The sequence below is a fragment of the Trifolium pratense genome, linkage group LG7 (genome assembly GCF_020283565.1).
Source record: "Trifolium pratense cultivar HEN17-A07 linkage group LG7, ARS_RC_1.1, whole genome shotgun sequence".
Classification (NCBI taxonomy): Eukaryota; Viridiplantae; Streptophyta; class Magnoliopsida; order Fabales; family Fabaceae; genus Trifolium; species Trifolium pratense.
In genome coordinates this window covers 20,050,288-20,067,322 of record NC_060065.1, presented here as the reverse complement: position 1 = coordinate 20,067,322, position 17,035 = coordinate 20,050,288, and the positions used below count along the sequence as shown (strand labels likewise).

The following is a 17,035-nucleotide window of genomic DNA, read 5'->3' as shown; positions in this document are numbered from 1 at the left end:
GAATGGTGCAAAAAAGAGGCTATAAAAGCTGGATTTACTATGGTGATTGTGAAATCAGATATGGGGCATATCCTTGCAACGGCCTACAACCGCGTTGTAGTTTTATTAACTAAACACGAGATTGGTTATTGTGAAACCTATTTTCCACTGCGCGGTCGTCCACCGTTGGATCCATCTGCACGCATTATGTGTGTTGGTATGGTTCCAAACCATTTTGTATATGTTAAATTGAAGGTTGGGTGTCCACTGCCTCCAACTTGTAAGGAATGGAAAAATCATAGGGTGCCAGAGGCTGAGACTTGGGAGGATACATTTATGGACCGGATGGTTGAGTTTGACGAACTCATGAAGAATGAAAAAGGTGACATGAAGATGGAAATAAATGAAGATGATCCTGTAGTTGTGAGAGACAAATGAAGATGGAGCCAAATGAAGACGAACTCATTTTGCTTGAATTGTTTTTAAGTTTGAAGTTGTAATTTACGTTTTAGAGTTTGAAGTTGTGATTTATTTGATTATGTTTGAAGTTATCGTATGTAATGACAATGGTTATTTTTAACTTTTAATTTAGTGCAAAAGAGCAAATTCCGAACATGCATAATGTTGGCCTGTAAAACTGTAAAAAAATTCTGCAGAAAACTTGATTTTGGACTGTACACTCCAAAGCTGTAATTTTAGTGACCATTTCGGTTCGCAGGATCCAAACCTGTGATTTTCGTGACCATTTCGGTTCGCAGGATCCAAACCTGTGATTTTCGTGACCATTTCGGTTCGCAGAATCCAAACATAATTGGTTTTGGATTGTAGACTCCAAACCAACGTATAAGCACAATTTTCGCCCCCCCCACCCCCCCCAAACGTGTTCCCATCTATAATTGGCTTGTTTCGGATCCCACGAACCAAACATAATATATTTCGGATCCTAAGATCCATAGCTTCCTAAACCCCCCAAATTCAAGGTTATTTTGGGATTTTTGGGGGGTTTAAGAGGAACATGGGGGGTGAAAAAAGCAATTTTCTTAGAATCCACTAAAATTTTCTTTAAAATATCCAATCCATCTATTAAAGATATGATCCATCAAATTTATCCATTATGATATTTTAAATGGATGGATGTCCACCCAATATCGATCTATTAAAATATCTATATGAATTTTAAAAATAAATCAAAATATACTAATTAATTGATTAAAAAAATAGATTTATTAATTATTTCAAAAATATGATTTTATCTTATAATTAAATTTGTGTATAATCAATCCAAAACATTATTTTTAACTAGGCCCAAACAATTTTTTTACTAAGCCCAAAATAATTTCTTTCTACACCACCCTAAATCAGTTTTTATTTTTCTTTGAAAACTTAAAAATATTTAAATACTTGTATATTAATAATTTTAATAAATAAATAATAAAAAGAGAAGTGATGTTCAACGAAAATCAATGACCACCACCTGTGACGGCTCAAGGCGGAGCTCAGGACCCTAGCACAACAGAGGATGGCGAAGCTTCGGCGTTGATAGGTAGTTCTCGGCGTTGACCGCCACCATTGTTATTTTAATATATATTTTTAAGTTTCACATTGGGTCTCTTAAATAAAGGAGGTTAAAAAATATGTATTAAAGAAGTCTCACATTGCTTAGTGTGGTGAAGCAAGGGGGAGACTAAAACTATATATTGAGCCTAGGTTATTTGTTTTTAGATGCACATGTCAGTAATACTTTACGTAGTAAATATTTGCTTTGCGAGAGTGTGATTGTACTAGGGCATTGAGTCAAAGTGAGAAAACACAATGTGTTGTAAATTTTTTTACATAGTAATAATTCTCTGGTTGGGGTTTAGACGACGGTCGTGATTTTTTTCGTGTTTTTGGAGTTTTCGCATTATATTTTTTTGACTGGGAGTTTACATGTTATATTTTTGTATTGTGATTGTGTTATTTTTCTTCTTCAGCTCTGTTATTTCACGACAAAGGGGTCTGATATTCATCACATTGGACCTTAAACAATCACATAAATGAATTTATACAACATTTTAATCTAAAACCTTCAAATTTCACTTTTTCCATTTAATATGAAACTCTTACTTACAGGTAAAATATCAACAGTTTTATCACACACTTAGTAAAGCAACATATGATACAAATATCTCTTATTAATAAGCATATTTCGATGAATATAATTATCCATCATCATCACATCACATGTAAAATAAGCATATTTTCTTGAAGAACTTCATGCTAATATATAGAGTTTGATATTTTTGTAAAGAATCATCTTCTAATCCCTATGTAAGGCTTTGATTTCAAGACCTCCATCAATGTGAAGAGTTATCATTGTCTTATAAGTCACATTTTTCTTTTCATCATTCAATTTGAATCGAAAACAACCTAATAAAACAGCTGAGAATATCTTCATCTGTCTATAAGCAAAGTCCTTTCCTAGGCATATCCGAGGACCTGCCTGCATTTCAATCAAAATTCAATATTTATAAGCATGCTTTTCCAAAGGAAACTGCATACATTTTATCCACAAGTTGGCATATTCACCAAGTTTGAATAAATAATGTCGGTTTTATCTACAATATTTACTTCACATGCATATGATACATATGTCGCTTTGAATAAATAATGTCGGTTTTATCTACACTATCTCTTAATAACGAGAACATATCATATGCATGTGAAGTAAAAGTTGGTTAAAAGTTAATTGCGGGTACTACATGCAAATCTACTTATGTGATTTCTTTTTATTGATCCTTACCTTAAATGCCATTAATAAATGTTACATTACATGTCCACATTAAAACTGTACTAACCTGAAAAGCAGTAAACTTGAAAGGGTTCTTTGGTAGAAAAATGCCATTCTCATCAAGCCATCTTTCTGGTTTAAATTCCTCAGCATCATCACCCCATATGAATTTCATCCTCCCCATTGCATAAGGTTGGTAAGACACCATGTCTCCTTTTTTTACACTATATCCATCTGGCAATGTATCATCAGAAGAGCAAATTTTTGCATCCTGCATGAAAAGAATCTTAATAATACTATGGGGGATATGCAACTTGGATCCTCTGCAGTCAAACCTCCACCGTTGGATAATTCTAATGGACGAGAGTATTGCGGTGAGACCTATACTATCCCTTGATAATTTGGGGGTATTTACTCAATTACCAATGAGAACGGGCCACATAAGTAGATTTACATGTGGTACCCATAACTAACTTGCCACCAACTTTTACTTCACATGCAAATGACTTGTTCTCATTGGTTGTGGGGTAAATACCCCCAAATTATCAATGGGTGGTGTAGAAAAAACCGAGTATTACATCTCAACTGTTAGTTTAACCTAAGATGGTTGGCTAAAGAGGTTATAAAGGATCCAAGGTGGAGGGATATATCCTATGAAGCACTAACACTAGATATGACATTGACACTGACACAGACATTATAATAATTTAGAAAAACAAAACAAAAGTAGTTGAATGTAACTACATGCGTAAGTATGTGATATTGACACGTATTAGAAATCAGGCACACCTTTAATCTGAAGTGTCGGTGCAACATATATCAACAAAAATCATTAGTTCATGACTGAGGATTGAAAATCATTAGTTCATGTCACCTTCAATGTTAGCCTTACCACAGGAACTGCAGGATAAAGTCTGAGAGTTTCTGTGAGTGTTGCATGGAGATAATTCATCTTTTCCATAGCTTCATCTGTTACACTTAACACAAACTCAGTGCAGCTACTAATTGTTTTTGTGTTTGTTGCTTTTCTCACTTCTTCTGCAGCTTTTTCTTGTACTGCAGGATACTTGCATAGCATATACATGAACCAAGAAAGTGTTGCAGCCGTCGTGTCTTTCCCGGCAATAAGAAAGTTTAGAATTATATCTCTTAAGTATGTTGTATCAAAATCCTTCACTTCCAGAAACCTTGAGAGAATATCTCCACTTTTTCTCTGCATAGTACAAGTAAAAGTGAAAAATACATGCGCAAATATTAATATATTATGGATATAACCAGAAATCAACTTGCATAGTTGTATAAAGTAGACTTACAACAGAATCACCCTTTGAATTCCTCATTTCTTCAATTTTAGTGGTTATTAGCTTATTGAGAAATTCATGTACAATTTGAGCATTCTTTCTTAATGTGGCCTCTGATCCAAGATTGAGAAACTTCTTTATCCTCCAGAAGACGTCAACATAACGATAAAGCGTTAAAGCGTTTGCAGAATCGAAAGCAATGGCGAAATTCTTCCCTTCTTCATTTGTTCCACACATGCTGTCAAGTTCAGTTCCAAATGCAACTTTGAAAATGGAATCCAGTGTTGATTTCATGAAAAGATCCTAGATAAATTATTAGATAATATTATCAGATAAAAGGAGGCAACATATGTGATAGTGTTCCGACCCCAAGTCCGCCGGGCTGTTTTTATAAGCCATTGTCTGCTATGAGTCTTGTGTATATGCCCTCACAGTTTTGTCCTTAGTTAAAAGGCGCCTCAGTGGTTTGATGAGCGTAAGTGTTCGTAAACTATATTTTAGCCCCTTGAGGCCAAGAGGTTAATCGACATGTGAGTTAGCCGTGCAGTAGACTTGAGGTTGGAACAAATAGTATTTCCACCGGTCCTTTGTATAGGAAAAAGTTCACCTTTTAAGATTCATTGAATAAATAATAATATATATAGACCAGATACATTATTTATTCAATAAATTTAAAAAGGTAAATTGTCTCTTATAAAAAGGATAGGAAGGAGTATCTTGGTAGGAATATATTTTACTCACTTGGATTTCTATCTTAGTGTTAGAATTTGCAGCTTCAGACACTATATTTGCAACTTTTGCTGCATTTGTTCTGAATATTAAAGTACTGAAGTCCCTTAACATCTTGGTGGAGAATACATGACTTGATATCTTCCTTTGTTCACGCCATTTCTCGCCATCAACTGTGAAAATTCCATCTCCTAGTAAATCATTCAAATTGTGGTAATTGTACAACCCCTACATAGAAATTTTTAATTAGAATCAAAATTTAGATTACTATCGGGCTTGGGAAGCAGATTTAAATGGTGAAAGACCCGATCAGAATCTGATGGCAGGTGGGCCAGCAGATTGTGAAGAAGGCTCTAATACTATTTTAGAATTGAGAGTTGAGCTAACTCAACCCTACAAAACTGGTTTGTAAGGTGGAGATTGCTTCTACTTTATTTCAAGGTTTTGATAACTATTATGAATCATGGAATCGAAGGGATAAAGATCATAGATATCAGCAAAATAGAGTGCATAAGAGTATTCATGAGGAAGATACTCATAGAAATTCATATTGAATGAATATAGATTGATAAAAGAATGAGTAAAAATTATAATGGAGTAGCTTATTTATAAAATCTATTTGGAGTAACTAATTCCCTAACTAATTTTCTAACCTCCTAACTAACTTGGTAACCTATCAACTAATTCTAGTTGATTAACTAACTATCTATATTCTTAACAATAACATTTTGTAGAAGGTGTTTGTTTTTTTTTTTTTTTTAATGCAAGTAGTTGAATGAGATTTTTCACTAAATATATAAAAAAAAAGACATTTTAGTAAATTTGCTTTATTTTTTACATGAAATCTAGAAAATTAATTGCACTTAACCAACTTATTTTGGCCAAGTAGTTAACCAACTTTATTAATGACTATGAAAGTGGTTTTTTTTATTCCTATAGTTTTTTTTCTATCTTATAATAGTGACCGGATGTAGAGGTGGGAATAGGCTAGGCCGAGCTAGGCTTTGCCAAGCCTGAGCCTGGCCTGTCAAAAAATCGAAGGTCTGAGCCTGGCCTGTGGCCTATCATAGGCTTAAATTCTAGGCCTGAGCCTGGCCTTTTGAAAGTCTGATGTGGCCTGTTAGCCTGTTTAAAAGTCTATTTCATATGAACATATTTAAATAAATAATTATATTTATTTTGAAATATACTTATGAACTAATAAAATAATGTTCCATTTGATATTTTAGAGAATTTGACTATATATGTCATCATATTTCAATTCTAGTTTATAATAATACATTTATATATGTTAAAAACTAATGTAGATTAATAAACTTAAATTACTTAAAAAGTTAATAGATTTATAATTTAATCAAAGTATAAATTTTAATATATAAATAATAATCGTAATAAAAATATTATTCATGTTAACTTAAATAGGCCGGCCTAGTAGGCCTCAAAGGCTTTTTTAATGGCCTGCGGCCTGGCCTTTTTAGCTAAATAGGCTTATAAAAAAGCATTGGCCTGCTCTATTTAAAGAAATAGGCTGGCCTGGCCTGAGCCTATGTAGGCTAGGCCTTAAGGCCATGTAGGCCGGCCTGGCCTGTTCCCACCTCTAACCGGATGATATATGTGGCAATTCATTGAACAAATAAAAAAGACCCTTATCAATAGAATCGACATTACCAATATATACATCTAAAATATCCATTCATTCTCTAAGAGTGTGTTTGGAATTTGGATGACGAAATATTTTGAGATAAAGTAATATTTTTAGGGAATTTAAATTCTTCTATCTAAACTTATCTTGTTTGGATGGTTAATTTGAAGAATTTTTAAAATAGGATTTATAAAATATATATTTTGTACATGTCAAATTTAAGGAATTTCAAATAAAACCTAAAAATTAGGAATCTGAAATTTCTTCCTCTCAAATGTGTCAAAATTTTCAAACTGACCCCTATGAGCTTTAAAAAATTGCAAATAGACCCCCAAAATTTTCAAAAATTGCAAAAGGCCCCCCTTTTCCTTCAAATTGGTGTTTAATTTTGTAAAAATTGCAGATTAATCCATGTTTTCAAATTTAAATTTGACCCAAAACTTTTCAAATTTTTAAAAGTAGCCCAAACTACAATGAAATTTTCTATTAATTTATCCAGACACAAATCTATAAATGAAAGATAATTCAAAGAGATTCATTTGAATTCCTTAAATTTTTAAGTGTTTTTTAATTACTCTATCCGAATACACTCTAAAATACAACTCAGAGACATTTGATATTTGGAGTTAAAACTTCGAGTTAATCCAACAAAAACAATATCCACTCCAAAAGTAAAAGCCAATGACAATTATCACCAAAATATACTATAGCCATTTAATAAAGTATAGATATACCTTTCCATAATTGCCAAAATTGGTTTTGAGTATATACTCAACATTACATGGATCTGCAGTATAAACTTCATTTCTGAAGAAGTTAAGCAACCTGTATGTCTTGTACTTTCTTGCAAGATCAGTCATATAATGATGAAGTCTGTTGAAATTCATCAACTGATTAAACACAGTTCCAGCAATAGGATGATACTTCTTCTTCATGCTATTATTGCTTTTGATCAATTTTCTCAATAGAAATTGAACCAACAAAATAATTAAAGATGCAGACAAAGCTGTAAAAAGATAAGGATTTGATAAAATATCCATGGATAGTAAAATGTTTATGTTCTGGCAGAATTAAATGTTTTTGTTTAGATATGCTTTGATCCTAGAATCAAATTTATAATAATGCATTGCAGATTAGACATATGTCTCCATGAATTTTGGACAACAATAGCTACCTAATCAGTGCCGCCCCGGCTGCTAAGGGGGTGCAAACTATTAAATTTTTGGTCCCTCGCAGACAAGAATAAAATCTATTTAATTTATATAAGAAAGTTGATCGTTCTATGTACCAAAAAAAAAATTGATTGTTCTGAAAAACTCTCAATTGCTCTTACTTAAGATGCTGCCATGTGTCTAAAGTAAGGGCAATTGGTGTCCCAAAATTTGATTACTAAACTAAAAGTATACAACTAACAAAGCCATCTAAGTCATATGACATTTTGTGAGTGAAAAGGAAAGGTATCATTGAGATTGAACCAAGCCATCTAAGTCAACCACATGAAAAAGACCCTTCAAGTTACAAATAAACCATATGACGGTGACATAACTTGTAATAGCCCGGGCCCCTTTTCTAGGTATTTAGTAGGCAATCCCGGCTATCACCTCACGATCTTCTCCACCCCCCTCTCTAGTGGAGTTTTTGCCTTCAGTGGGAATCGAACCACGTACCCTGGGGTTCAAATACGTGTTCAATCCATTCCCACTACCAATTGGGCTACGTAGCTCAATTGGTAGTGGGAATGGATTGAACACGTATTTGAACCCCAGGGTACATGGTTTGATTCCCACGGAAGACAAAAACTCCACTAGAGAGGGGGGTGGAGAAGATCGTGAGGTGACAGCCGAGATTGCCTACTAAATACCTAGAAAAGGGGCCCGGGCTGTTAGTGGGAATGGATTGAACATGTACTTGAACCCTAGGGTACATGGTTCGATTCCCACGGAAGACAAAAACTTCACTAGAGAGGGGGGTGGAGAAGATCGTGAGGTGGCAGCTCCGGGTTTTTTGTAACAGCCCGGGCCCCTTTTCTACGTATTTAGTAGGCAATCCCGACTGCCACCTCACGATCTTCTCTACCCCCTCACTAGTAGAGTTTTTGCCTTCCGTGGGAATCGAACCATGTACCCTGGGGTTCAAGTACATGTTCAATCCATTCCCACTACCAATTGAGACTCTTTTTCCTTCTTCCAATTTTGGTTCCCAATCTATGACATCAAATTTCAAATTCAATTTTTTTTTCCTCTATTCACTTATTCAAAATTCTATTATATCTTCTACGCAAATTTTCATTTCATTTCCTCTCTCCTCACATCTTCTTTCTTTGTTTCCATTCTTTCTTTCTCTACTCATGTTAAACTACATTTTTTTCTAAAAGTTTGATTAAGTTGCTTGCAGAAAAATTTAAAAATATTTTTTTTCTATCTAACAAACAATAACAACATGAAGAACTTCATCACAGACAAATTACATCAAGATCACGCTTTATGCAAAAAAACCTTTCATAATTCTTTTTCAAATTACATGTAAAATATTTTTTTATTTACAAATATAGTCAGTAAAAAAATCAGTATGTAAAATATTTTTTAAAAATTGGCGATTCTTACTAATGTAAATTTTAACTGATATAAATTTTAACTATAATATATGGAACAAATTATCACCGATAAAAGTTTTAAAATAATTATCATACGTGAGACAAGTTCTTACTAATATAAATTTCAAAAAAAACTATTTTACACGGGATAAATTTTAACTGATATATAAATTTTAAATACGGGACAAATTATCACCGATAAAAATTTCAAAATAATTATCATATGTGAGACAAGTTCTAACTAATAAAAATTTCAAAAAAACTATTTTACATGGGGTAAATTCTATCTGATATATAAATTTTAACTATCATATACAGGACAAATTATCACTGATAAAAAATTCAAAATAATTATCATATGTGACACAAGTTCTTACTAATAAAAATTTCGAAAAAAACTATCTTACACGGCATAAATTCTAACTGATATATAAACTTTAACTATCATATACTGGATAAATTATCACTGATAAAAAATTCAAAATAATTATCCTATGTGACACAAGTTCTTACTAATAAATTTTTTTTTTTAAAAAAAACTATTTTACACGAGGTAAATTCTAACTGATATATAAATTTTAACTATCATATACTGGATAAATTATCACTGATAAAAGATTCAAAATGATTATCATATGTGACACAAGTTCTTACTAATAAAAATTTCAAAAAAAAACTATTTTACACGATGTATATTCTAACTGATATATAAATTTTAACTATCATGTACCGAATAAATTATCACTGATAAAAGATTCAAAATGATTATCATATGTGACACAAGTTCTTACTAATAATTTTTTGTTTAAAAAAAAAAACTATTTTACACGGGATAACTTCTAACCGATATATAAATTTTAACTATCATATACTGGATAAATTATCATTGATAAAAAACGCAAAATAATTATCATATGTGAGACAAGCTTTTACTAATAAATTTTTAAAAAAAACTATTTTACACGGGATAAATTCTAACTGGTATATAAATATGTTCTATGTAATTGTTTCTTTCAATTTAAATATTTATAATTGCAACTAATTTTGAATACCAAACTATATAGACACATGCGTGTGAAGTTGATTTAGTTCGACTTTTTGCACAGGAAATAAAGTTGAACAAATAAAAAATTGTTGGTTCAATTTTTGTAATTTTTTTATAAGAAATTTAAGTCACAAACCAAACTAATTAATGAAGATCATGTTAGGATGGTTCGATTCAATTAGACTAAAATTTGTGAAAGCTACACCAAAAGAAAAATAAAATTTGTGAAAGCAACAATTAATTAAGTATATTTAAATTTTAAAGTAAGCACATCAAATAAATTATACATTCTTTTTGTCAAGTAGCCCAATTGGTGGTGGGAATTGATTGAACACGTATTTGAATCCCATGGTACGTGGTTCGATTCCCACGGAAGGCAAAAACTCCACTAGAGAGGGGGTGGAGAAGATCGTGAGGTGACAACCGAGATTGCCTACTAAATACGTAGAAAATGGATCCGAGCTGTTACATCGATCAAAAAGACGGTTGTTACTACCAAACGGCGAAATGGGTTAACTAGTAGTAGCATAAAAGTGTGGCATTTTGCAGGACAGTTGGAAGGGTGTGCAGTTGCCATTGCCAGTTGGTGCAAACCTTTAATATCACAAGGGCTTTAAAATTGTGGCCCCCCACTGTACCTAATATTTCATACATTTTAAAATAATACCTCTCGTTTCTAAATTATAATAGAAAAATTGCAGTTTCATAAGTATAGCTCAAATGGTAGCTATTGAGGATATTATTAAAGTGATCGGGTTCGAATTTCACATTTCTCCACATTTAATTTTCTCTCCCTCCATAAAAATCTAAAACACTAGAAATACTCTGCATAATGAGCTGCTATGCTTTCCATGTCACCTCACTCATGAGTGATCATGACCTTGGAAATGCATCGAGAGGGAGACCCTTGTCCAAGTGAAGGGTAAACATGACCTTATAAGTCACATTTTGTGTCCCATTTGCCAATTTAAATTTGAAGAAATGAAGAATAGCCATTGCTACTATTTTCATTTGTCTGTATGCAAAATCCTTCCCTAAGCACATACGAGGTCCAGCCTACAATCAAACAGTTGGAAACTTATACACCATAATGTATCATAACAAATATAAAGCAAATTCAAAGGAAAATAAAGGTGCAAATTACATGGAATGCTACAAATTTGAATGGCGATTCGGGTTGGAAAATTCCGTTGTTAATCCATCGTTCAGGACGGAATTCCTCAGCATCTTCCCCCCAAATGGATGACATTCGACCCATAGCATAGGCCAAGTAGTACACTCCGTCACCCTTTTCCACTTTGTACCCATCAGGAAGAACATCAGGTGCATCTGCATTTCTTCCATCCTTGAAAATAGTAGTATATTAAAGATACAATAAAGATAAAGAAGTCTATATATGTGTGAAATGAGATAATCATGGCCAATTTAGTCTTGAATGGTTAAGATTTGTAGCATTCCATGTAATTTGCACCTTATAATTACAATTAGCTTCTCTCACATTCCTACTTAGTGGGACTCTAGTTAGTAGGAAATTATATTTCTACAATGACCAAACTGCGTTGATTATGTTAGGAACATATAAGTTTAAAGATAAAGTTCAACTCAAAAGACTAACAGATTAAGAGTCTCTTGACTTACACTATTTAGGAGCGACTCCCCAATACCAAACTCCTAACAATACATCTATATTTCAAGAGCCGATGTTTTCGGTGACTTTCACTCCACGACACTTTATTCAATGACACTACACTCAACTTTATTTGGTCAGAACCCTCAATTGGTCAAAAATAGAAATTGAAAATAAACAAAGTTTATTATTAAAAAAAGAGCCTAGAATATGTTGTCACAATACCCTCTCCTTGAAGAACACTCTTTACCGCAAGGATGGAAATTGGCAAACTTTTTGTGGAGATCATAACTTAACTCACAAGTAGCAAGTTACGGGGGTGTATCCGTCCACTGAACCATGACCTTAGTTGTAGCTATACGCCCACATTTGACCATTTCTCGGGCCAAAATCAGTTATAGAACATTTGATGCGGACATGGCTGGAAGGTGTTGAAGGTGTAGTAGTAGGATTTGGTCACAATTTGAGTAGTGATCTAGGAAGCATCGACATTCCTCAGATTAGGCGTGTCCGTGTCAGCAGTGGCGGATCCAGGACCCTGGGTCAGTGGGTGCAAACTTTTTGGTCTTTTAAAATTTTAATTTTTTTTTAAAATAATAACACACTTTAGTCTTCAAAAATATTTATGTCGATGCATGTAGTTGAATAATTTGTCTTCCAATTTAATGTTGGAAAGATAATTTTTAAAATTTTTGAGATATTAAATGCATAAATTTTTAAATTATTTTTTTTAAAACATAATATTTTATTAAATTTGCATACACACAATACCAATGTTAATATGGATACATTATTAAAAACTACCACATAGCATACTGGTTGAAGATTTTACGCACAAGGTGATATGATTATCAAGTGTTTCTATCGGTGGGATTTAGCCTGCACAAAAACATCATTTTGTGCACATGCACAAATTCACTTTTCACCTTCAATTGATCGTAAATCCGGTTACTATCTGTTATAATTATTTTTTTTATAAATTTGTGAAATGATATTTTAATAGATTAAGTTATATACGTCTATTATAGAATCCACACCCCCCAGCCCATCTATTTTGTTTTTTGTGTTTTTACAGTAACTCCAGTCCACCCCATCTTCAACCAAGCACCAAGTACAACTAACATTAATAAAATAATAATAGTAATCTATATTTATATTTAGGCTTAAATATCACATTGGTCCCTGTATGTTCTCGTTTTTTTGATTTTAGTCCCTGTATGTTTTTTTAAAAAAAAACAGTCCTTGCATGTCCAATTCCTTTTGGTTTCCGTTCATCCCCTCTCAAAAATGCTGATGTGGCTAACGCCATGACATATGACATGCTGACATGACAAATGAAGGACCAAAACAAAAAAAAATATTTAATGAAAGACCAAAACCAAAAAAAATAATCCCTAGAATAATTTTTTTAAAAAAAAAAAAAACAATTTTTTAACATTTTTTACTTTAAAAAAAATCAATTTTTTTTTAAAATAGAAAAAAAATTTAAAATATATATATATATAAGAGTGCTAAAATTTAAAATCCATAAGCCTATAGTGTAAAAACTTGTTCACAGTATGCTAAAATTGGTTTAGGACATGCTAAAAAATAAGTTAATTCAAATAGAGACTTAATATTGCACAAACTAATAACAAGTGACCATTAAGGCACTAAAAAGTTGTTAATAATATAACTTGTGTTACATAAAAAAAATTGTTTTTTTATTTATTTTTAAAATTAAAAAACGTTAAAGTAAAAACATTTTTTTTTAATTTTAGGGATTTTAAACTTTATTTTTTGGTTTTGGTCCTTCAATAATAATTTTTTTTTTATTTTGGTCATTCATTTGCCACATCAGCATTTTTGAGAGGGGATGGACGAAAACCAAAAGGAATTGGACATGTAGGGGCTGTTTTAAAAAAACAACATATTGGTACTATAACCAAAAAATCGGGAACATACAGGGACTAATGTGATATTTAAGCCTTATAAGTTAATATAAAGAGGATACAACTATTTTTTGTGTCGATTTTTCAAAATACCAACAATATCCTTATTCCTTTTAGCAATAAAAATCTTTTATTAACAAATTCATCATAACATAAGACACGTCATTTTTTAATAGCAAAATTTTTTTATTAACAAACTCACCATAACATAAGGTATGTCTTTTTTTGGACATAAGTTAGACATAAGCAGGCTCTAGCCTGCTGGTAATAATAAAATAAATTAGAGAAATTTTTTTTTGTAGACATAAGTTAGACACAGACAGACTCTAGCCCGCTAGTAATAATAAAATAAATTATAGAAAAATTAATATGCATTTATACTGTCAACTAATCACAACCATATTTTTCATCATATCATTCCACTTCACTCTAATTTCAACCAAATATTATAAACAATCTTATAGATGATTTTTTAAAATTTAGTTGCCCTCATAACGGTACAATAAGATATAGAATATTTTTTTTTTGTTCAAATAATATATAGAAATATAATTGAGATTAAAAACAAACTTAATATATAGCAATTCATCTTCTTCTCTAAAGTTGATTGAGAGACACTGTAGCAAACAAATAAACATGAACAGATACCACACAAATGAACACTTGTTTGATTCAAATTCTCAAATTAGTACATCAGTTACTACAGCAGAAATTAAAGAAATGGAGGTGAAATGGAGACATGTATTTATACTGCAGCCCATTAAAAAAGATAGCTTCTCTACCACAAAAACGCAAAAAAAAAAAACAAAAAAAAAACAAATAGAACCCGAAATTTTTGTAAATGTAGAATTTATACTAAAGATAACTTTCGATAAAAATTTAGAATTTTTAACATAAGATAAATATTATAAACAATCTTATAGATGATTTTTTAAAATTTAGTTGCCCTCATCGACGTAGAATATATTGAAAAACTGTACAATAATACTCCCTCCGTCCCGAAATATAAGGGAAAATTGGTCAACAAAAGTTGATGTATTTGGTTAAAAATTTGGGCTAAATACATCAACTTTTGTTGACCCATTTTCCCTTATATTTCGGGACGGAGGGAGTATATAGAAATTTAATTGAGATTAAAAACAAACATAAACTATGGCCTCATAAAAATATTTGGGCAAAAAAAACAGAATTTTATGTTATTTTAATAATGATTGGTGGGGCCGCAATTTTTTTTTCCTCTCTACAATAAGTCACCAAAAAAGTTACAAGTAAAAAACCAAAATGAATCTCAACCATTAGAATATATTTATATTATATCAATGGTCCACATTTAATTGCATAAAGTTGTGCATTCATGCACAAATTGTACAATTTGTGCATGCTAAACCCCACCGTTTCTATCCCTTGGTTTGGATTTTGAACATTGGTTTAGATTTAAAAAAATACTATTATACTCTGTAAGTTACTGTAAATTGAAGTAATACTAAGTAGTACATAAAAAGTTGTGCGTCAGAAAACTATTGAAAGTAGTCAATGATCTCTGCCAAAAAGCTGGCCAGCGTCAATTGATGGGAGGAATTTTGGGGCTTAAGTGCAAAATTTATGGGTGTAAGGTGCAAAACAAATATTTCAGGGTGGTCAGAATATTAAAGTACAGGAAACTTAGTGCAAGTTTTGAAAATCCAGGGTGTGCAGGTGCACCCCCTCACACCACACTGGATCCGCCCCTGCGTGTCAGACACGTGTCGGTCTCCGTGTCCGACACCGACATTTATGACTACACTAAATTATGTCACTTTTCAAATTTTTATCAGTGTCGACGTGTCAGTGTCTGTGTCGTGTCCGGTGTCTGTGTCTGTGCTTCATAGGTGATACATGAAAGACATTTTAGTTCTCAGCTCCAATTGGAAGTTTTGGCTTATATGCTAATTTACCAACCATATCAATGACTTCAAACAGACCATAGATTTTTGGAACAACCTATGAACATTGTGAGCACACATGGAATGTTGCTGGTAAGATTTCAATATAAGGAACACAAAATCATTTAGTTGAAAAGATCTTTCACTTCTATGTTTGTTAGTTTGTAAGATCATTCGGTTTTAAGTCATGAGTAAATGAAATTAGCCTATTCTCTAGCACTTAAGCTACGATCCACAATTTTGGATTCTGATTAGGGGTGACAAAATGGATGAATTTGGATGTATTAGAATCCACTAAAATTTTCTTTAAAATATCCAATCCATCTATTAAAATATGATCCATCAAATTTAACCATTATGATATTTTAAATGGATGGATATCCTCCCGATATCGGTCTATTAAAATATCTATATGAATTTTAAAAATAAATCAAAATATACTAATTAATTGATTAAAAAAATAGATTTATTAATTATTTCAAAAATATGATTTTTCTTATAATTAAATTTGTGTATAATCAATCCAAAACAATATTTTAACTAGGCCCAAACAATTTTTTTACTAAGCCCAAAATAATTTCTTTCTACACCACCCTAAATCAGTTTTTATTTTTCTTTGAAAACTTAAAAATATTTAAATACTTGTATATTAATAATTTTAATAAATAAATAATAAAAAGAGAAGTGATGTTCAACGAAAATCAATGACCACTGATGACTTCATGTCATTTCTATGTTCTTTTAAGCAAATGCAAGCAAACAAGTAGTTTTTACCATATTTTAGTACAATAATACAAGGAATTTTTTTTTGAATAAGCTAAATTAGCCCACCCAAATTGGCACCAGAGAGAATCGAACCTCAGACCTCAAGAGGAGCACACTCTTAGGTCCCAAGCCAATACCAATGCACCAACCCAAGTGGGTTCAATAATACAAGGAATTACATTGAGTTTTAATGTTTCTCGGATTGGAAGAAAGGAATCAAATTTGGTGTTATTGCTGTCAACGAAGCCTGGCTCAGGAAAACCAAGCCTGGCTCAGAAAAATCTTATTTTTCTGTCTGAGCCACTGCCTGTTGCGCCCAGCTTGGGCAGAACCAAGCCTGGCTTGGCACGAAAACTGCACTATAAATTGGAAACAGTTTCTCATTTTAGGGTTACGAAATATTGGATCAAGAACTGATTTTTGACGGCTATTTCAGAGGATCAAAGAGGCATTCAAGCAAGGATTCAAGGGTGGAAACACATCTAATCCCTTCTTGTAATGATGATTTCTTTCACTCATGTTAATGTAATTTCTTATTTGAACATGTTTGGCTAAATCTTTATGATTGATCTTTAGGGGATTCTAATTACTTTTGATCTTGAACAATGTGATTGTCATTTGATATGATGAATGAATTACGAAGTTAGTTTCTATTGATTATTCCTTATGCTTAATGCTTTATATGATTTGGCCAATTATATGATGATTTCAATTATTTGTTTTACTATGAA

The 17,035-nt window shown here is 32.0% G+C and overlaps 3 protein-coding genes across 3 annotated transcripts; 1 reads left to right on the top strand and 2 right to left on the bottom strand.

The window, feature by feature from the left end:
* The first annotated feature begins 39 nt into the window (after positions 1-39).
* LOC123896022 lies at positions 40-417 on the top strand. The gene has a single exon (XM_045946475.1). It carries the CDS (start codon positions 40-42, stop codon positions 415-417), a length of 378 nt encoding a protein of 125 aa, XP_045802431.1.
* A 1,614-nt stretch (positions 418-2,031) lies between these two features.
* On the bottom strand, positions 2,032-7,556 carry LOC123897735 (cytochrome P450 704C1-like). Its single transcript, XM_045948480.1, has 6 exons — positions 7,156-7,556; positions 4,792-5,007; positions 4,063-4,353; positions 3,642-3,962; positions 2,817-3,020; positions 2,032-2,461 (listed from the first exon to the last, which is right to left on the bottom strand). The coding sequence occupies exons 1-6, from the start codon at positions 7,459-7,461 to the stop codon at positions 2,279-2,281; spliced, it is 1,521 nt and encodes a 506-aa protein (XP_045804436.1). The 5' UTR covers positions 7,462-7,556; the 3' UTR covers positions 2,032-2,278.
* Positions 7,557-10,642: 3,086 nt separating this feature from the next.
* Positions 10,643-11,419, bottom strand: LOC123897738 (cytochrome P450 704C1-like). Its single transcript, XM_045948482.1, has 2 exons — positions 11,204-11,419; positions 10,643-11,115 (listed from the first exon to the last, which is right to left on the bottom strand). Exons 1-2 carry the CDS (start codon positions 11,315-11,317, stop codon positions 10,933-10,935), a joined length of 297 nt encoding a protein of 98 aa, XP_045804438.1. The 5' UTR covers positions 11,318-11,419; the 3' UTR covers positions 10,643-10,932.
* Positions 11,420-17,035: the final 5,616 nt, after the last annotated feature.